The 23,206-nt window shown below is 39.4% G+C and overlaps 1 protein-coding gene and 1 long non-coding RNA gene across 3 annotated transcripts in view; one reads left to right on the top strand and one right to left on the bottom strand.

Annotated features, from left to right (window-relative positions):
* The window catches only part of LOC145438745 (uncharacterized), a 139,299-nt gene that overhangs the window by 31,181 nt on the left and 84,912 nt on the right, over window positions 1–23,206 (bottom strand). The window lies entirely within an intron of this gene.
* LOC145438725 (uncharacterized) lies at window positions 883–9,990 on the top strand. 2 transcript variants are annotated; one of them, XM_080316076.1, is made up of 6 exons: window positions 883–1,080; window positions 4,698–4,883; window positions 6,950–7,065; window positions 7,187–7,309; window positions 8,691–8,801; window positions 9,788–9,990. In XM_080316076.1, exons 1-6 carry the CDS (start codon window positions 937–939, stop codon window positions 9,855–9,857), a joined length of 750 nt encoding a protein of 249 aa, XP_080172202.1. In that variant the 5' UTR covers window positions 883–936; the 3' UTR covers window positions 9,858–9,990. The 2 variants fall into 2 exon arrangements, with proteins under 2 accessions (XP_080172202.1, XP_080172201.1); XM_080316075.1 differs by having other exon boundaries at window positions 885–1,080; window positions 7,187–7,329; window positions 8,588–8,801.

Genomic DNA, 23,206 nt, shown 5'->3' on the forward strand with positions numbered 1-23,206 from the left:
AGGTATTTTGTTTCAGTACAGTATTGCACAAATTTACGGTGAGTATGTAACTGTATATATTAAATGTTTGGAATGTTACGCGTATACGTTTCACGGTTGTTTAAATATCATACACGACTGGTTTATTGATGTGAATCTGGCGGTCACGTCATAGAGCGATGTCTGGACTGGCATAGCCGTGGCGTGACATCGGTCTATGTTGTGATGTCCTTGCGTCTAGCGAGTCTTCATGCATTATTGTATACAACGATTTACAACATAGTAGAGTTGGGATATTTGACTTTTCTCTAGCATGAACCACGCACCCAAAGACAGCAAAGGAATACATCCGCATACATTATGAAACGAAGGAGGAAGTCCGTACTTTACAAAAGATGTGGGCGTGATGGATGTTGTACCATTTGCTATATTCAGAACAAATCGTGTTCAGAACTTGGTGCAGTCCAATTGTGACGAGTCAGATGCTTCCGAAAAATGGCTTACGTCCGACCCGTCCATAACATGTGGTATTCCGAGCAAAGTATATCTTCATTGTTGACAGGCGCTGTCTATAAGAGTGCGTTTATGTAGTAAAATAGTATGTCATAGCATAGGTACTATAGACATGACGACCTCGATAGGTTGAAAATTGAAAAGGGTGCATAGATCACCTTAAGAGCCTGATAATCGAAGTGTTGTTGGATCATTCCAAGGCGTTTTCGGAATGGCGCACATAGGTATTTTACAACTGTTAATTAGGGACATCAAGTTTGAACATATTACCAGTAGACGTCTGGCCATGAGGGGGACCTATTGTCGTATTACGGGTATTACGAAAAGTTGGCTTCACATCTGGTACTCTAATTTACTTTTAAACCGCAGCAAGTTACCCATACACCAACGCCGCGACAGAGTGACATTAATTTTTCCTCCATCAGGCTTTTTATTCCTAGTACAATGATGAATCTCATGCGACTCATAGTTCTTCTTCTGGGAGTGATTATTATCGAAATAAAAGAGGTGGCGTCCGTCTCGGACGATTTGCAGCTATCCACATTAATCGACACCGCTGATACAATCGAAAGAATCAAAAGTCTTATGGTAAGTGTTATAGAATAAATGTTTCAAATGGAGTCAACGGCGTTCCCTTCCGCCTTTGTATCGCATGGTCATGCATCGCTGTTGCAAAAGTTCTATTTCGTATTAAAGACACGTGCAACGATGCCTGTGAGAAATCCGCACATCCATCGCAGGTATATGCATATATAGCCTATGCCGAATCCAAACGCAAGGGATTGTGACTGATAAAACGATTTGTCCATCTTATGCATTTCGAATGTTCAACTTTCGTGCATTTATAATGTGCTATCATGATATTAGCATTGCTTTCGAAATTCATTTAAGATGGTCGCAACCCTTGGCGGTAATCTAGACTCGACTCTAGAGAGCGGTGGAAGCTGACATTAGAGAGAGAGAGAGAGAGAGAGAGAGAGAGAGAGAGGGAGAGAGAGAGAGAGGGAGATAGAGAGAGAGAGAGAGAGAGAGAGAGAGAGAGAGATAGTGAGAGAAAGAAAGAAAAAAATGCTTTCTGTTCTACTGTGTATTCATTACAAATTGGAACGATGGCAAGCTATCAAAGATCGTATTTAATGTCTATAGGCCACATCAGTCTATTATCATTTTTGTCGTGTTCTTTTTTGTATGATATATTACTTGTTTATAGTGGTAGCTACTCAGTTACTATATCTCGAACCGGACGTCTTATCGCCCGACAATTAAGCAAATGTTTACATGTATAATGGGCGGTATATTTGCGTTTTAGGAACGGCCATATGCTTTGTTTTATAATGGAAAAATTTCCGGATCGGCGTGTGTTTTCTCCGTAATTTTCCAGCGTTTCGATTTATCCGAAATGGAATCGCTAAATACAGATTGTGTATGATATGACGGATGAGCGACGTGTGGGAGTGGTACTCAATTAGAACTTGAGAAGTCAATATACGATAAACGATCGATAGAGAAGCGTAAATGAGATACTGTTGTGATTGCCTACAATGCCCACTTGCCCAGTCATGGCTTGAAAAGCAAGACTGTGTCCTGTATCAAGTCTTTGAACCATTGATCCTGGATTCCTGATGTATCATTTCAGTTAAGCATATTGGAAAATTCCAAAAATGCAATCATGTATTCCTCTACCTCAGTGGTCGGGAACCTATGGCTCGCGAGCCATATATGGCTCTTTTGGTTACAAGATAATGGTTCTTTGCAAATATTTATTTTTGTACTGAATTGATCAATATTGCAGCGACTTGTTGGTAAATTTTCATTACGGCCAAAATAATTATTCTCGTGGCAGTATCAACATGTCTTCGAGAGGCAAAGAAAATGCAGTCTTCAGGTTTAGGTGCTCGGACCCCCTCTTTTCAAAATCATCAAATTTAAGTTACTGTCACGCCGCGGCCAATATCACTCGCGAATTCTATTTATCCGACTCGAAATCTTGAATTGTGCGATACGTTGATTAATCAAAGAGCATAGCAGACATGGCGACGCCCATTTCAAAACGTAGTTTTCGAACACACATCGTCTTCCTGGTCTACAGCGCGAAATGAACTGTTGTGGATGTGACATTCACAATTACAAGCTTGAATTACAAACAACGCCATAGCTATCCACGTTCTTGATTGGTAAGCATAACTTAGTGTAGTACCGGCGATAAAATGTATGCGTGTCGCGCAACGTTATGCTACCTCCGAATACTTTGAGTATTGAGAAGTCGATAAGTATTTAGATTTTCGGAATCAGTGTGACAGTCACATTCGATTAATATCAGTTATAATAAATTCTAAGCTACTTACGATGAATTGCGTTGTCAATGGTGAGACTTGGCCCGTCTCTGCTTTACCTCTCGTTTCGAGCTTTATTTTCGAACAATAAATAGCCTACCAGTTTTACAGAGAAAGTATGGCGCACACGAGGAATCCCATGTAGGGATATCGAATCGTCACGAATTTTCAGTTGTGACGTAACAGTTGATTGGCATATATGGCTCTTTGGGAGTTGAGATTGAAAAATAGGGCCTATATGGCTCTTCGGACAAAAAAGGTTCCCGACCACTGCTCTACCCCAATGGCTATATTGCTCCTGCTTGCATGTCGGATTTGCATGAGATCAGATATCGCTTTCAAATCACATATAACTAACAGAAAAGTTCGACTCATATTACTTAATTCCGTCGATGTTGAACAAACCACTTTATGCCATGCTCTTCATTTCAATTAAAGGCGAAACACCTGCTGGCGATCACACTTTTAATAGCTAATACAAGTGATCAACGCACAATTAAGAGCATCTCGAAGAATTCTGTCGTTTCCTGGGCCTAAGAGACCTGGGGGCAAGGCAGTATTGGCTTCCGGCATGAGCACTTCTGTACAATTGCTATGCCGGGAGATCTCGACCTCCATGGTCATGATACATTTTCTAAACGCAATACGGATTTCTGACTTTCCAGGAAATAGCACAACAAGCAAAGCATGTGTAATTTTCGGCTTACAAGAGAGCCAATTCCGCAAATGCCGACGTAAATGCTAGATTTCATCCGTGACCAGAAATTCTATCACCTCTCTTTGAGTTCGCACCAGTCAGCAATGCGATAATGTAACTCATTTATAGTCCACTAAACTGAGATACTAAATTTTAGTCCTGGCGCACAGTGTTTCATTTTCAAAAACATCTATTTAAAATAATAATAATACATTCGCCGGTGCGCCATACGCAGCTGATGGAAAGAGCAGCAGCATCAAACTTTGAGGTTTACATTTACAACCACATGCCGCATTGTTATGTAATTTTTGGATCTCCGAACTTTCCCGACCTGACAGGTAACGATACGTAACCTATGAACGCTATAGGCCTACGGATGGTCCGCAGCCCATTTTAGTAAGAGCTCTACGCATTAGTTCATTTGCGTGGTCACCGACAACCATCATATGCCATATACCGACTCAATCGGTGTCAGCTGTTTCAACTATGGAGTGAATATGTGAAACAGTATGCAGTCATACGAGTAGGGCTGCATTTAAAACAAATGGTTGTATAAAACGACCCTTTAAATTTTTTTTAAAAGTTGCATAAGTATGCCATACAGGCATTATTTCTTTGCTGTCGCATAAACGCAGGGTCACCATATTTTGGAATCGGGGACGGAGGACACTTTGACCAAATCATCACCATCAGAAAGTTAGTTGATCGAAACTGAAAACATCCGAATTTGCAATATATACTGGACATTTTGCTGAGTTGACTAAGAATAGGTCATAACCTTCATTCCACTCCCGTCTATGACCCGCTCGAACGTCCGTATTGACTATTTCGCGTCATTTATGTCGATTTCAGTTGCACCTGTCCATTATCCTATACCTGTAAGATCTGTAAAGGAGGACGCATTGCCAAAAACGAAGACACATAGGCGTCCTCGAATGACATTTTCAACTTCCTGAGAAAGAAGGACGTATATGGTGACCCTACATAAAAGGCACATATTTGAACTTCCAGATCGTCTAGATTCTTACTAGACCATAATGAGTAACACCCGAATGCCTGAATTGACTCGAGGTCGAATACTAGATTCCGAATCGAATCACTCATCGATTTCGCCCATCCCAGCAACGCTCTATTCAGCACTATTTCCATATCCAACCGTGTTTTTTCTTCGTCAGGGCCTGGAGGAGGATATCGACGAAGTCGAGATCAGACGCATAATCGAGGATCACGGGTTGAATGCCGACGAAGTACTCGCCGACAGAGACTTTTGGAGCAGCTTGCTAGACGGAGCTCTATGGAACTCGGGCGATGGGACGCGGTGGGCGACCTTGAATTTCGTGTATCAGCTCGCGTGCTATCAGGTAACGCCATGGCCGAAGGAGGCAATACAATATTATACCGTCTTCTTAACAAATCATTCGTAGTAGCTGACAACAATTAGGCTGTTCACTAACTATGTTGTCGTTCGTCCATGAATACCATAATCAACATACCCACGAACATTCCAATTACACATCTATATGTATCAGAGCCACGGTTGTAATGACTCGAGCCATTTTATTAAAATACGGAAGTGACTCGACTCGAGACTCAGACGGCCAAGACCGACATTTCATTGTGATTTCGAAGAATAGTAAAGTAGCCTCACTATAGTATAATATATAGTATATATCGGGATTTCATCTATTGGTACTGGTACTTGAAAATGCGACCAGAAACTGCTAAAAATGAGGCAAATTGGTATATTGTAAATGCGAACCATTCGATATCACCAAACAGAGTTATAAAAATGGGTTTAACAAGACTTTAACAGGAAACTGAGCAGTCAACACGACGACTTGGATTCGGACTCGAGTCATAATACCATGACTCGGACTCGACCCTCTGCTCGCTGACTTGGACTCGGACTTGACGCGGTGGTGAATTGAAAATGACTCGACTTGATTCGAGTCAAAACTATAAAAATGAGATTGACTCGAGACTCGGAGCCTTGTGACTTGGTTACAACCCTGATAAGAGCTGGAGAACTCAAAATTTCCAGATTTTCCAAATTAGATTAGAATTAGAATTACAGCTGTTCTTCGAATTAGATTAGATTCAGAATAATAGATACACATTGTTTTTCAAATTAGAATCACGGAATCCGCGAAAGAATACAACAAATATCAAGTTCAGTTCATATCCAATCTGAGCTCATTTCATGAGCATGAGATTTCTGTAGACATAAACCGCACGTTTCATAATATAGTCTAAACTTTACTCTTGGCCCGCCAACGAATTTTCTACTTCATATTTGGCCCTCCAGGAAAAATAAATTCCCACCCCAGATTTGATTGGTCGAATTAGATAGGGTTACCATATGCCCTCTTTGTGAGGATTTGTCCCCTTCTTCAATAAGTTGAAAGTGTCCTCGGAGGACGCCTAAATGTCATCTCTTTTGGGAATTTTCCTCCTTTTCTCAAAAAGTGTTCAAATGCGCTCGAAAACTGAACTCCGACGCAGCGAACGCCAGAGTTGGCAAGGCAATCAACGAATAATACGGCGCGACGGGTATTTTGGGGGCAGAGATGGGAAAGATGACCTTTTTTAGTGAACACCTCTGAAATGTGGTAAAAGCGAGTAATTCGGGAGTCGAGTCGGAGTCAACAGAGTACTATTGGTCGAAAATGTTTCAAAATTACCAGTTTTCTTTTCCGGTACCAGAGCTTTCAAAACTTTTGAAAAGTGTAATTTTTTTCGGATCTCAAAATATGGGAACCCTAAATTAAACGACTAGAGTTATCTATTTGTCCAAGCCTGATACGTATTATTGTATTATGCTTTCAATTTCCCATGTTGTTACGCAATTATCAAATTTATATGACACAGTCAGAGATGCTCACTATCGAAGTACTTCTACTTCTCGAAGTACTTCAAGTAGATTTTGCCCTCTTGCAATATATTCCACAAGTAGTTATTATATTAGACTGTTTCTACTTCTTCTTGACAGTTTTCAGATTTTTAGCCAAAACTAGGAACACTAAGTTTTTTTTACTTAGTTTTTTTGACTTACTTGTAAATCAATAATTATACTTCTATCTGAGTAGAAATTGATTATTACTTCCACTTTTATTTGAATACCGACTACGACCACCTCTGGATAATGTATTCACGATGATTTCAACGTCGGTAAGAAAATTGCCATTTTCACATCTACAATACCTGTCAAGGCTATGGTTAAGGTATAAGAGTCATGCCTAGAATGTCACATATTAGTTAAGTATATATAGATCAATACAAGACTCAGTTTCCGTCGATAAAACTGATACTTTCCTGTGGAAGCTATGGCATCAAGGTTTGTAGTAAAGAGCGACACATTTGCTACAATCAGCGTTCACCGTTCTACGTATATGACCTGGGCCGGAAAATAATGTATTCATGATTTCAGGGTAAAACCGGCAGTATGATTTCAAAAGCCTTATGGGTTTGGAAAACCTATAATCAATATGGATGCTACTGTGGAGGGGGTGATTACTACGGAAATTACGTAGACTCTACTGATCAGTAAGTGGAAATAATAATATATAGGATTGGCAATTGGTAAGAAGTAGTCCTTATAGATTCGCATTGAAAAAGGGAAATGCAGCATTAGAGCTAGTATCATCCGCTATTCATTATTTTTCAGCTGCTGCCAAATTCACGACTTCTGCTACGAAAGAGTGCAGAAGAAATACAAACTGGCGTTGGGATGTCATACGTATACCACGAAATATAATGTATCGTGTTGCAGCGGTGAAAGGAAAACGAAGTGCGCTGACAGCGGACCTAGTAAGAACTTTAATCCTTTATTAGGGGTTTGTTATTGAGCCCGGTGTTCATAGTGACCGTAATGATATAAGGAAATAGGAAATTAATATTTCGTTGGTTGGGGACGTCTTTTGATGACCTATAATCCGGCTATGACCGAATACCAGTATCAGGGATATCTAGAAACCCTGACCACTATATACCGTTCAACAGGGGCCCGTAGGCCCGGTTCAACCTTGCGGTGAACAACAGATTCGGGACTGTGGATACATTATCATGTCACTTAATAAATAGCACGCAAGATTCAGCTCGGGTTGCATTTAAAACAAATGGTTGTTTAAAACACTTTATTTAAAACACGTTTTAAAAAGTGATTTAAGCAAAGGCCTTTAAAAAATAGCGTATTTTTTAAGTTGTATTATTATGCTATAATGGTGGAAATACTTTCCAAAAACATGTTCTATGAGCCTACGGACGATTACCCCCCGATACAATCGGCGTATACGATATGGGATGATTGGAACCCACGAAATAGTTGGTTCAACAGCTACAGTGCGTACATACAGATCATTGGTAAGGAATCAAAGTTCTGATTATGATGACCGCTGACCGTAAAAATGCTGCATGAAGATGTAGTCCTGGTTAAAGATATTTTCGGCTCGTATATATGACAGGGTTTGGAAGCCTATTTCGTCAAAGGAGTCATATTCCCCCTATAGTTTTAATTTTCAACACCAATCCACTACGACATCACATTTGAATAAAAAAAAATGTTTTAAACAAGGGTATTGTTTTAAACATGTTTGCTTTAAATTAATTTTTGGTTTTAAATGCAACGCTAGATTTAACACATAATCGATAGTTGAGCAGGATGAGCATGTAATAGTTCAACAATTTGATCTGTCGACATGATCTTGCATGGGATGACATATAACTATGAAGGAGGATGTGAATTAGAATTAATAAAAAACGACTATGGTGGAACGAAAAAAACAGGATTTGGCCTTTTTACCAGGTTTGAATTACGAGTTTACTCCCCCAGACATAGATACGGATTTCTGATGATTTTGATTTCCCAATTTGAATGAATTTGAATCATTGCTAAATAAGGACTTTGGATTTGGGCGTGAGAAATTAATCCAGGATCTCGACTTGGGTTTAAGGCTTAAATCTAGAACAGGATTTGCACATGGACCTGGGCAATAAAAATTCGCTCATTTCCAGCGTACACAAGTGTAACGCAGTCCATTAATGTCGCGAATCCATTATTTGTAACAAGGTGCGGGAAGGGAACTGTGTGAGTGCGATCAGGTTATGTCGGAATGCGTGGCACAGAGCAAGGCAAAGTCGACCTACAACAAAAAGTACTACAACAATCGCAGACCGTGCAACGACAAGGCCGGGAAATATGTGAAGGCGATGACACTTTTCGAAATTCTAAAGAGTTGCAAACATTACTCCAAGGCTCCAGTAACATTTAAAAAGACTTACGGGTAAGTAAGCGAAGGAGGTATTAAGTCTCAGAAGATGTAGAAATCCATGTTTAATGCTCTTAGAAGTGGCCATATGTCCGTCACCAATTGCTTCTATTATTTCAAACTCACCAATCAGGTTTCCTTACCGGTATTGCTGGTTCAAGCGGGCTTGTTTCTGACCAATGCCACTACCATTCCGAGAGCAGTGGTTCCAAAACTTCAACGGAATTGAATAGATCAGACTTGAAAAACATAATGCGTTATTCCAGATATCTAATTTTAGTACAAGAGAGGCAGGGATGCTCCATGCCTCTAGTAACCGGGAATTATGAAAGTAGTATTGGCCTAATGGCACAAACAATCGAGTATGCCAGATTGCTCGCGGCTCAATTACGGCCCGTGGTTGAAATTAAATGCCAGTCAATATAAAAATGCATCTTGCGTTCCGAAATAGCAGGCATTGGTAATGAAAATGATGGCTGAAACTGTCGTACGAATATCCATCTTCGGGCACTATATTTCCAAGAAAATAGTCAAGTGTTTCGTAACGAGCACATTTCGCAATTTTAATGTTTGTTTTCAGCTTCTCCCCGGAGTACGTCCGATCTATACTAGAAATCGTGAATTCTGCTTCTACTGGAGTAGAATTTTGCAACATTACCATCCTTTATTACTTTAACAGTAAAAAAAACACAAATTGAAGTACCCACAATGGAAAGACGGGTTCAATGAGTCTTGAAAGTGAAACTATACGTCCGCAATACAGTTTTAGAATCATTGTAATCTAATTGACCAAATCGTGGTTCCCAGATTAGACAGGATAAATCAAACCCATTCAGAATATGTCCTGACGTGGTCTACATATGTAATTTCCACACATTTTGTCAGACAAGTTAGACGTAGGTCCACTTGCATACTAGGCAATGGGCTTACAACTCATTAACATAACAAGATACAATATCTACGTATAACCATAACGGTGAGAAATCCTTTGATAATTGCAGGTCCCAAGGGAGTTGCCCAGCGACTAAGAAAAAGCCGGGCTGGTGGTTTGGCAAAAAAGATCAAGAATAGTGCTTGCGTCGTGGATGGTGGCCTGTATAGAATCCAGTATATATACAGGAGTAGAACTTGCAATCATTATATATACAACAAAATGTATAACGAATACTTTCGGTCTGGTGTGAAGTATATGCCTATGAGTTTCGATCTGTGTGTGAGATTTTTTAGAATGCCTCGAGGCCGGGAGACTCGTAGAGTTACATCTCTCGTTTGAACCGAGTGTTTTTGCAGAGTCTAGCTGAGAAAAGGTGCTTTTTTCTTGTCCGCGATGGTTACTTCATCAGTATTTCTGTCAAGTCACGCACATGTCATCGGGATCATCTGCCGGTTTACAAAACCGAGAAACGCTATGAGTATTGTAACACATGACGGGGCAGGATTGTCGTGGAATGCGGCGATGTCTTTTGTAAAGAAAAGTGCAAAATCATGATCTGCTGTGAAAAAGTATAGAGATAGACTATAGATGAACTCGTTTTACGGTGTTGTTGTCATCGATCTCAGTCTGAAGATGTTCCCTAACAGCAGGTGAGTGGGGTGTTGAGATTAGGGATTGGCAACATCGAGTTTACTCGACTGTTGCGTGGGGATATTTACAAATGACTTTTTTCTACAAATTGTACTGGCTACCTGATAAAATTGTTAGGTTACCTAATTGAAGGCTGTACACCAAATTTGGTTCAGTTCCAACCAGTAGCCGCATTGCTACAGGAGAAGAAAGCTTTTCATTTATTATCTAAACATACATAAAAAAAATTCCAAATTTTCTTTTCACCCCATGAAACTGTTGGGCTGTCTATAGAAACAATGCTCACCAAATTTGGCTCAATTGCTACCAGTGGAAACGGAGTTCTTGATATTCAGTGGTAACGGTAAGAGGGTTAAAATGCCCACACACGGTTATTCAATAAGAAAGTGATGAATATGATAGATACATCTATGTGTTTCCATCAACATCTGTGACCTTGAAACATCGCTGTGAATAAATGCTCTCCTGGGTTCAAAACTTTACTCTGAGTGCATGGTCATGGATTTTTGGAACAAGCCACAGCACATCCATACCTAGGCTCCTCCTCGCCACCTCATCCGCGTCAGCGGTGTCTTACAAAAGCCTAGAGGTGGGCCGTGCTATAAGTCGGCAGTTACGGAAAATAAGAAGAATATCGGCCTGGTGTAAATGACCATAGTAGTCGACAAACACCATGAATACCCCAAAACAACAACAACACAGCACATCCAGTTACGATCCTCCGATGTTATAGGTGTTACATCGAAGCCTTTGGCGCTGAGTTGACACATAAATTTCAGCTGCAAAAGTGGCGATAGAGGTATGACTTGACAGAATCGAAGAAAACCGCAGCCGTTTCTCAAAATAAATCAACTACTACTACACGCCAGTTCAGGTATACTCTAATTATTATACAACGCGAATTCTTTCATAATAACTTTCGCTTCCACAGCATGCGGTACACAACACTCCAACCAATGCTATCGAACAATCCGCAAGTGATTCTTTCAAGCGCAAGACCATACCTACATTGGATAATATGTCAGTGCTTCCCACCTTTTTCAGTTCGCGACCCAATTTTGATGCAAGTTTTATTGTGCGACCTACAATGAGATATGACTATGACCAAGCGAATGAAATACAAATGAATGAGAGACACAATGTTTTTATTGTGTATAATTATATAGTCTGTATACGCATGCAATTTGCTATTAATGCAAAGGTTGAGCTTGTATATCATCAGATCTAGTCTAGCCCTAATTGACTTGATTTTCCTATACTCAGAAAATATCCAGAATATGTAAAATTGATGTACGCTTATTTTTTTTACCAATGTTCATTGGTCTCATGTAAGATCATCAATAATCCAAACGCTTTGATTTATACCAATAAAATTACAGTAATATCAATTAGAAGATTGATGACTTACTGGTAAATGATTGAATTTTTTGCTTTGTTAAAATAATACTGCTATTTTCAGTCCAGTCAAACAAAATCTTTGAATATATATCGTACACGTTCATATAAGGGAGATGTGGTTCCGATGAAACACTGGGACCGAAAATACTTGAAAAATTATCCTGTAATAATCCCATGATTACAGTACGCGACTTTGTCTACAATGGCATGCTGGTAGAATCTTTCCTCGCATGCAAAAAACTTCGACCTGTGTGAGTTATGGGGTCTGTGACAAATGATTTGCGTTTTAGGGGGTGCAAAGTAAATTTGGGTCGACAGATGCATTTTTCTATATCACCTTCCAAACCAATGAACAAGCGATACTTTTTGATGTGAATTATTGGGCTAGTATCAGGGTATATAATGGCACATATTTTTTGAATCGATACCATCCTCGAGTGGACGTTTTTCAATTCAATTACAATATTTATAGGGTGGGGGACCTACGGTACCATAGCCAAATCAAGCAAAATAGTTGGACCAACTAATCACTTAACAACAGAAACAAGCTTACTTTTAGAGGCTGTAAATCATAGTTACCTGTGGTGTTTTATCGCTATTACGAGGTATTTGAAAGTCAAAATGTCGATTTCCCGGTAATATGTAGGTGGTATTAATTTTGTAAGTTTCGGCGGAAATCAAAACGTGATTTTATCCCAATATTTGAGTTGATGTAATCTTCTCTATTCTTGTAGGTGGCGACGAAACATCCTTCATTGGCATGCTGTAGCTTAGATTATAGTACACAACAAAACAAGTTGAAAAATTCGAGTTTTGAGCTTATGTCTCATAGGTCCCAGGGTCGTGCGCCATTGGACCCACCGGGTGGGGACCGATGACACGTTCGAGCAACAAATTTTAAACGTTTATAAATATTTTTTGAAAAAGAGGATATCCATGTAAATGTCCGCGATAGTTAGAGCTTGTATCAAAGTGTTGAGACAGCAAAAGATCTGCTATTCTCGGCTGAAGATTTGAGGGCCAGAGATCATTTTGCAATTTTTGATCCATCGGTACCACATCCCCCCTACAACATGTCCTACTGTCCGTGTCCGGCAATAGCTCGAATTACTTCGAAAAATCAGCATGATTATTATGAAGTATTCGAAATTCCATATCGAAATGCACCTTACATCATCCAATATGTTATTTATAACACGAATGTATGGGAATCAGTAATGATTGCCTCAATATCCGCGGTCGAGGATGAGATAAGAGATAGAACACCATCAAGGAGTATGACTGACACCTACCGGCAGTTTCGGTGTACGTATCGCACGATAATTTTCTGACGCTTGCAGGATGGGCAATGGGCATCACACAGTCTATCACATCATATCATTAACATCACATTATTGGCCGCTATACCACTGAGTTGATACATACTGTATTTAATTTGTGCTAGATCCGAGTAGTCGCGATATTTGATATCACAAGCAAAATATCCGCTATTAATTGGCATTACTGATTATATCTGCTTCGATATCGTAGTTAATATTGCCCAAGACATAACAGCCGACACTTGCAATCTCTAACATATGGTAATGATTACTTTTTAGGAATAGCGCATGATACACACATCATCGGATCGGGTCAAGTAGGCTACCTTTTCGAATACCTCGCCTAGAAAGACGACAACGGGGTTTGTATGAGAGAGAGAGAGAGAGAGATATGATATTCTTTTTCGCCTGCACTATCGAGATGCTTTGACGACGGAGTTGCGATACGGCCCCATGAGATCATCTAGCCTGCGCCCCCGTTTTTTTTCTCCTCCATGCTATCCGTGATTGCTGAGCGCCTAGCAGGATAGCTGCGGATACCATTTTTCGAGTCTTTGGTATGACCCGGCCGGGAATCGAACCCACGACCTACCGCTCGAGAAGCCGGGCGCATGACCATTACACTATCTCGCTCGGTATGAAAATATATTGACACCGCAGAAGAAGTTGAAAACCTATATTTTTTATTTTTCGTTCAGCCATGACCTCATGTTTGTAAAATAACATGTAAAATGATAATATATCGAGAGAAATAGAAAATAAATAATATTCATTGCAACAAAGAAGAAAAAATCAAAAACTGACGCAGAAGAGATTGATCGATCGCGGAACAGAAAATGAAGTTAAAAACGAATTGTGATATAAAACGTAAAATGGTATAGCTATAGACTATACGCAGTCGCTATAGGTATATAGTAATTGCGAGATGAAGCTGCAACGAAATGATCTAGTCACCCTCCAGTCTGCTGCAGCTGTTGGTATTAATTCGAGCTACATATTGTGTATCTTGTGCTATGGGAATAGTGAAGTTAATTGTCATTTTTACAGAGATATATGCGCAGGACGAGTCAAATTATGCAAGTAAAATAGGAAATAAATCTAGATAAAAAACACCCAATATGTTGGCTAATGCTAATACTCGTACTAGTTCATAATACGAATGCTTGTAACTTTTGTGATGCAGGTCTTTCAACTCTTGTGGGATTCGCGAAAATAGTTACGACAAGGCTTTAAATACGCATAAAGAATTGTTCCTGATCTGGATTAAATGTAGTCCCATCATATTAGCTTGCCTTGATAGGTAATGGCTTGCTGTTGAGTCCGAGGTATAGATATATTTCATAACGGAACCTCTTGTGAAATGAGATTGGTACTATTAAAGTACTTCTAAATCAGAATGAGACTTCAAAACTATAGACATCATCAATTTTCAGGATTTTCAAACTATGATATAAGGGTTTGAGCTGATCTCTACGATTGACAAGGGCCGTGAGTCATTTTAGCTTGATGACTTTACTTTGCAAACTCCCGGACCTACACGCCAAATGTATCAATTATGGTGCGTCTCATTCGCATTATCTTTGCATACCGCCAAGAACGCTCATACGTTCCTATATTGATTTTCCACAGTCTTAAATTATTCACGTTTAATCCCCGCCGAGATAGCCTAGTGGTAGGTTCCGCAGCTGCAACAGCAATAGGGTATGAGTTCGAGGTCGACTCCATAATTCCTACGTAAGTGTTGGAGGTTGATTTAGGCTCCTTCTCGTGTGTGATTCGCATATGTCGTGTCTTACAAAAGATTTAAAAAGCAAGCAGTGTTGTTAGAAGTCGGCAGATAAGGAATCATCATGAGAAGTATCGGTACGTGTTAATATGAGCAATGAGCATAGTATAGTCGAAACACCATGTATACCACTCAACATGTTTGATGTTGGTAAAGGAACACTTATTTTGGTAGTTTTATAGAAAACGCACTGATTTAGCAATAGCTTGTGATATATATAGACACTTACAGCACCGAGCAATTACGAGGACCAAGTATACATCGGGCTGCTTGTTGCCAGCCGGGACCCGAACTAAAATATATTTATAAACCTGCTTACCTGCATTATCAAAAAGCTAACATTGCTACTTTTCTGGAAATGTCAATATCATTTTGGAAAGCGCACAAGGGCAGGGTCCATCAAATATAGGACTGTATTGCGAACATCGCCAGGTATAGTAGTGTAGCGTAACGTCGTAACGCAGAGGGATCAGTTTTCGATGACGTCTTTACAATCACGAATGACAACCCCGCCCTGTGTTACATATGTTAAATGCGCTCCTATCGGGTCAAGCTAAACAAATAATAGGATGCATAGTCGGTTTGTTCAAAAATCCTTTTTTTTTCTTCAAATTGTCGCTGCTATAATTCATAGAATTGTTAGGTTGGCTAAAGAAACGTTGCACACGAAATTTGGCTCAATTCCAACCAGTAGATGTGAAGCTATGAGAGTTTGAAAATTTTGAGTTCAATAATTTTTTTTTAATTTTAATGTTTACTCCATGAAATTGTTTAGTTGTCTACAAAAACGATGCAAAACAAATTTGACTTGATTACAACCCGCAGAAGCAAAGTTATCTGAGTTTCTCATTAATAATTCTCTGATTACCCACCGTCAACGCTATTTATCTTCAATTCAAAAATTTTCAACTGCAATAACTTCACTTCTACCGGTTGGAATTGCGCAAAAACTGTGATGGATCGGTTTTTTAGACAATATAATTATTTCACGGGGTTGACGGTAAAATTTGAAAATAAATTGATATTTCTATATTAAATTCAAAATTTACAAATTTCTATAGTTTTACATCTACTAGTTGGAATTGAGAGAAATTTGGTGTGCAGCATTTTTTAAACCCACCTAACATCTGATCAAATAGCGGCAAGAATTTGAATTCTTTTGAAAAACCGTAATGTACAGTCTTGTAAAACCTCATGATCTCACTGCACCTTTGCCTGAGTGTTCCCAATGACATCCCGGTTGAGAGCTATTGGATTATAAGTGATTTGTTTGTTTGTTTTGGGGTATTCATGGTGTTTGTCGACTACTCTGGTCATTTACACCAGGCCGGTATTCATCTTATTTTTCCGTAAGTGCCGACTTATAGCACGGCCCACCTCTAGGCTTTTGTAAGACACCGCTGACGCGGATGAGGTGGCGAGGAGGAGCCTAGGTAAACCTCCAACACTTAGGTATCGGAATTCGGAAGTCGACCTCGGTCGGACTCGAACCCGCACCCATTGGTGTTGCAGCCGCGGATTATACCACTGCGCTATCTCGCCACCTGTTATAAGTGATATTGCATAAGTGCTATTGCTCGAACAACGGGGATATGTTAGCATTTTCGCGTTGAGAAAGCACGGAACAAGAACCGGAAAGTGTGTCACTACCTTTCGCATCAGACCTACTAATTTCATCATTCATACAATCCATGGATGTTGCATGTATGTCGACATAGTGGGATACGCAGTTTCAGTGTGCAAAACTCGTTGAGAATAATGCTAGAATCCTTGTTTTAATATTCAAACCATTGATGGAATTGAATGCGTTAACGAAGGTTCAAGATAGAAGCTATGTGTTACGCACGCAACCTGCATTTAAAGGCGGAAAACGTGGATTTTGCATGGCTGCCACATACTAGTAAAAGCAGCTTATTCTGTATCCACTTTGCCGAATCTCTCCCATATAGAACTAATGTCGTCTGGGTTACCATATGTCCTCTTTTACGAGTATTTGCCCTCTTTTTTCAATAAATTGAAAGTGTTCTCGGAGGACGCCTAAATGTTCTCTTTTTGGGGAATTTGTCATCTTTTTCTAGAAAAAATGTTAAAATGCGGTTAAAAATTGGACTCCGACGCAGTGATCGCCAGAGTTGGCAAGACAACCAACAAAACATACGACGCGATGAGTATTTTAGCAGTTGATATGGGAAAGATGACGTTGTTTTAGTCACCACCGCTGAAATGCGGTAAAAGCGGGTAATTCGGGAGTCGAGTGAGAAAGAACACCTTTTTTAGTCAACACAGTACTATTGGTCGAAAATCTTTCAAAATCACCAGTTTTCATTTCCGATACTACCGATGTCAGAATAATTGAAAATTGTTTTCTTTTTTTGATCTCAAATTATGGTAACCCTTCTCAAGTAGTTTTTTCTATAACCAGTGAAATGTTATAGTTTACTACTGTCTCGTTAGTATCGTTATCATTAATATTCCGAGAAATAAAGGCGGAGAAGGTAATTTATGAGAGAGGACGATAGGAGCGATATGCAAAAACTTATAAATCGCATCGTGGCTGCAATGGTATGACGTGATGTCAGATCCAATTGTATGTGCATATATGGTATGACTACGATTAGCTTTTCTAATTGATAACATGTTGACTTCTATAAATTGTTATCTTAACTGGATTAGTATGCTTCTTATTGGTACGCCTTTTTCGAGAATCATCGTGAGCCCCAAATCAAGCTATATCACTAACCAATAATCATTGATCAGGGGTGGCCAACCTTTTTGCCATTCACGGCCGCATTTCGACTACTCATGCAGCCTACGGCAGCATTCCAGGGCATAGTTGTAATGAACTAGCTGTTAGGGTGTCTATATGTCCATTTCTGGTGAACTCCGGACTAATCTATATAATGATATAGGCTTGCTATACGCACTGAAATCGCGAGTCGTCGCTGGTCAATGGTGATGTTAGGGAGCTGTCCATTGTCGCGCGAAGCGCTAAAAATATTTGATATTTACGAATGAATTTCGTGATTGATATCAGTAATTTTACAGATTAATATCAAACATTGATCCTATCTTGGCCCATGGATGTGATCAGATTGACCGGTAGAGTTGATGATGAGGGTGTATTCGAAAATTTGGGGCAAGTTACAAATGATGATGCATTTTCGATGGGTCAATTATTATTAGTCACTTTGTTACATGCTGTTATTTCTTGACCTCCCATCAGGATTGACGGTATAGTGAGGGATAGAGAACACGATTCCGAGTTGCTATTTCTATACGTGGCGCATCATTTTCCTCTGCTGTTAGATTTTTTAAATATTTATATTAAAATTGAAAAATTAGGTTACATTGGATCGCGCCAAGCGGGAAGAAAATTTCAAGATTAATAAAATCCATAAAGAAATCGGGAGTCAATTCGTAAATTCAAATTGCATTACGACGGCCGCCAACGCATACTAATTGAATTAGCCTACGTGTCCACGGCCGCACAAATTTCCTTCTGCGGCCTCAAGTTGGCCACCTCTGCCATTGCTAGCTCGACTTCGCTTTTTCCGGCAATCGGGTACTTGCGGACCAAAGAGGAGGTGCGGTTATATTTCAACGGTCATCGAAGCCTCCATTTACCGTTTATACCGCATGGGCTGCGACTGTTCCTCGTGTATCGTGTTGCATTATTTATGACAAGGGGGATTTTTTCACCTAAAAAACGGAAGATTTTGACCTACGAAATCAAAATTTTGACAGTTATTTATCTTACAAAACTTAAGTTTGACAAAATTTTGTCCTCATGTATGTAAATTAAGTGTTTTCGCACATATTGTTTAAATTGTACTACTTCTTTTCATTTCTGATTGGAACTGCGTGTCCTCACGAAGTAGTTCACCCTGAAAAAACTTTTTGGACTGACAAATTTTTACATGACAAATTTTTATTTTAACGAAATCGGGACCTATGAAAAATTCCAGTATCATGCATCACGCATTATGGACAAATGGTAGAAATAAATAAAAGTTGCTGTAGTAAAACGAAAGATACTTTCGTACAGAACCGGGTAGAAAGTGTCTGTCTTCATAAGTAGCTTGCAGGGAATGGAGAAAGAACGTTCAACAGCAGCAGCTGTTGGCTGGCAACTTAGCAGCACTGAAGTTTTGCGTACACTGCTGGTGAGACAGCGTGTTGCTTCATTCTGACAAGGTTGTCTACAAGACAATTTTTAATCATGCGCTTCTTGATATAAGAACCAATGCAAACGCAGTCTTGCTTCAGTTAGGATATTGCGGTGCGCTGAGCACAACACCATGTCAACCTAATTGTTTCATTTGACCGTTTATGATTCACAATGAGCATACAATGGGCTGTCCACAACGGTACGCCTAGAAAGCAGAGGTGGTCAGTAACGAAGTACTTCTACTTTTTCGAAGTACTCAAGTAGTTTTCCTCTACTTCTGGTATTTACTCAAGTAGATCTGATTTTCGCTACTTCTACCTCTACTTCGTAATATTTTGTGATCTACTTACTTACTTTTCGCTATTTTCAGTTCGTCAAGTAGAAGTAGTTCAATCTTCCAATCAGGAAGATAGCCTGACGAATTTCGGGGCTGTTTTCACGGAGTATCAACATTTAATTTTCATAAAAGTTTAGTAAAGCCCAGAATTTTCGTCGCGCTTCACGCGCAGTGCTGGATACGGAGTTACCAGTATGATTTCACGAAAGTATCGGTGAATATAATTTAGGTAGAGGGTTGGCGTGGTTCCGTTCACACCACATTGTCGCCCTTCGTCCATATCAAATAATTCATCACAGTATATATGGCTCATCATAACGTTTGAAACTGATGTTTCGCAATCTAGCATTTACTTGTCATATCGTAATCTAGCATGACAATGGCGTGTCCAAATCTGGAAAAGTGGACTCTGACTTTTTTTTAGTTTTAGAGCTGTTTTAGCACACCACCTTTGAAACTTTCTGGACTAAAAACATGAAATATATGTTCTGCTTTTAGAAGTAGTATTTATATTTCACTGTCAATTCCCAGTATCATATACTTTGAGTTATAATTATTATCAGTTCTTTTGTCTGGATAACATACATGTTGAAGTATAAAAGCAAGTGTAGTAATGCCTTTAATTTCTGGAAATAAAGCTACACAATATGGCATTGTTACGGTCCACCATATTTTTTATTAACGTTTACTAATCGCACAAAGTGTTTACACCGTATCCTATACAACTTCTCCGTATTGCTCTTCGACTAAACTAGGGGCCTTATAATATGGGGAAAGGCGCCATACCATGCTATTTTCTAAAACGTGCTGTTCGAGAAAACAGAGGATTAGCATCGCATTTCCATATCAATACTATTATTTTCATCCCATGATGTGGACGAATACTTATGCTATCGAAAATTGGATACCTGCTGGTATGCATCGCAATATGAATCAAGCTCGTCACCTATCGCAGAGCTCAATTTGCACCTTTTTACAATCCATGTGAACGAATTAGGATCATTTTCATAACTACTTACTTACTTGAGTACTTTTAAAATCAGTCAATTCTACTTCTACTTCAAGTAGTTTTAGGTTGCTTATGGAAGAAGTACTTCTACTCGTACTTGAGTAGATTTTTTCGTCGCTACTTCTACTTCTACTTGAGTAGATTTCTTGACTACTTTGACCACCTCTGCTATAAAGTAGGCTACAATAGGGTTACCATATTTCTGTGACCCAAATTCCGGACACTCTTTAGCGCCCATTAGTGGATTTCAAAATGAGTTATGAACACATTGTCCGTCAATATGACGTCACACTAGCAAAGCTTTGTTTATAGACCAGAGATGGTCCCGAACCAGGTTCAGGAGAGTGTAGCTGTGTGTTGTTTAACCGGGAGCGAAACCACATTTTTTCAGCCCCTTACCGCCCAAACAAACAATAATTTTGGGCCCACCACAGGGTAATCGATGCCACTTCTGGAGGGGGGGTGGGGGGGGGGGTGGGGGGGGCTTGGTATATGCATCTGGTCGTTAAATTTTTTGAATGACTTCCCTCAATAATATTGTGTCTTCCGTATAAGTATATAGTTTGATCCTCTTCCCGCCAACATAATCAGAGTTAGCGGTAGAGCTTGTGGAGAATAACGACTTGGTAAATACAGAAAGCGTAATTGTACATCGTTAAGTGATGTTCATGTCACACCGATAAGATTGTTGACCAGCCCAATGCCGTTGCGCACCACGGAGCTTTATAAACACTTCACATCCAGTGGTTTCCAACCTTTTATGATCGCGACTCCGTCTCCACTTTGAAAATGTTCCGTGGCCCAGATCAAAATTTGATGAGTTGATTTCTAATAGAAGACGTCAACTTTGTCCAGACTTACTCACGGGCTATTTTGAAAGATCATTACGATCAATATCTTCACGAACACCAGAATAAAGGCAAACGAACCCCACGTTTGGAACCGTCATCTTTGAATAAAGCATTTAAACGGCCTTAACTATATCTAGGAGTATATACCGTTCTCCTATAATTGCGATTAAATTAGGCTTATTTCAGTAAATAAATGTCGTTTTAATTTATATTTTATTGCAGTTTTTTCGAGGGTGCCAGTCCCCATATTAAAAACAATAAATGTGATAGTAAATCGCCCGCAGCGTGAAGAAAAATATCATGTAGAATATATATATTCCCAAAAATAATGTTATTATGTTGATTTACGACCATATCATGAGCCTATAATCCAAGCCTTCAAAATTCCGAACATTTAAGCATATTTTAGAAATTCCTCCCGGACGCAAGTTTGAACAGTGAAATTCCGGACATGTCCGGGAAACTCCGGACGTATGGCAACCCTAGGGTACAAGCTGTAAAATGTCACATGATAAGTTCACCAACAGTGCATCTACGATACAAACGAAATCCAGGCTGCAAAGAACTGTCGACTTTGTAACCAATTTTGACAATGTTTTGACATAACGCTACAATTTTGGCAAACTTTTGACTTTTTTGACATGCCAAAAATCGCCCTATTCATTACATATATTATGTTCAGTTCAGTTCCGCTCAGTTTATTATTTACAATTTTATAAGAATAATACCCCATAAGATTGAGATGCAATGAACAGATTTTGAAAGGACGTGGAGTGGTCTTCGAAGTCATATCACCACTTGGGCCTTTTGCAGCAGCAAACCGCAACTTCGGATAGGAAAATAGGATAATTTACTCTGCTAGGCTCTACAAAATTCAGGTCAGCAGATTGTCTGCCGCTTTGGTCTTATGAAAGCGACTTTAGCCGATCTAGTATACTCATACATACATTCATTATACATTCCTTATTTCTGTCATTCGTCGTAATGCAAACGGTCATGGATTTTGAAATCAACACTGCAGCAAACTTCTGGGCGACATTTGCTGTAAATATGGAAGCCAATGCTACGGCAGTTGTCATGTTGGTGTATGTCTTTCTCACTATTATGATGACTAGGGCGATCAAAAATAGTCAAAATTTTGTGAAAATTGTAGCGTTAGGTCAAAAAATGTCAAAATTGTATACAAAGTCAAAATTTTTTCCAGTCTAGATTTCGTTTGTATCGCAGATTTTACACTGTCGGTGTATTTATCACTTGACAACCTACAGCTTGTAGCCTCCTTTATAGGCCTACCGTTGTAGAAAGCCCATTGTCTGCTAATTATGAATCAGAAACATTCAAATGAAACAAATAGTCGGACATGGTGTTATGCTCAGCGTACCGCAAAATCCTAACTGAAGTAAGACTGGGTCGGCATTGCATGGTTCTTATATCAAAAAGCGCATGATCAAAAATTGTGATGTAGTCAACATTGTCAGAATAAAGCAACTCGGTGTGTCACCTGCAATGTACGCACCGCTTCAGCGTTGTCAGCACACAGCTGCTGCTGTTGAACGTTCAGATTTCTCCATTCGTGGCAAGCTACTTAGTAACGACAGACACTTTCTACCCGAGAATGTATGAAGTTATCTTTCAATGTACTACAAAGTTTTTTAAATTATTTCTACCATAATAGCCTACGTGATGTAACTACTGCAATTCTTCATAGGGCCACATTTCGTTAAAATAAAGTTTTTTCATACAACAATTTGTCAGTTTATGTGTCAAAGATGTTTTTTCAGGTAAAACTACTTCGTAAGGACAAACAGTTCCAACCAGAAATGAAGACAAGTAACCTAGTACAATTGTAACTTTATGTTGGAAAACACCTAATTTGCGTACGTCAAGTCAAAATTTGGTCAAAATCAAGTTTTTTTTTATGGTCAAAAAATTTTTCGTTGATAATTCTCGGATTATCCTTGATTGGT

Source organism: Botryllus schlosseri, chromosome 5, assembly GCF_051294905.1.
Source record: "Botryllus schlosseri isolate E-star chromosome 5, Bs_hap1, whole genome shotgun sequence".
Classification (NCBI taxonomy): domain Eukaryota; kingdom Metazoa; phylum Chordata; class Ascidiacea; order Stolidobranchia; family Styelidae; genus Botryllus; species Botryllus schlosseri.

What these genes read in the sequence shown, in the direction of transcription:
- LOC145438725 (XM_080316075.1), top strand. Translation starts at nt 937, where the DNA reads ATGATGAATCTCATGCGACTCATAGTTCTTCTTCTGGGAGTGATTATT. An exon ending in ATCAGCTCGCGTGCTATCAG is followed by an intron (nt 4,884 to 6,949) that starts GTAACGCCATGG and finishes TCATGATTTCAG; the next exon opens with GGTAAAACCGGCAGTATGAT. An exon ending in ACATTTAAAAAGACTTACGG is followed by an intron (nt 8,802 to 9,787) that starts GTAAGTAAGCGA and finishes TGATAATTGCAG; the next exon opens with GTCCCAAGGGAGTTGCCCAG.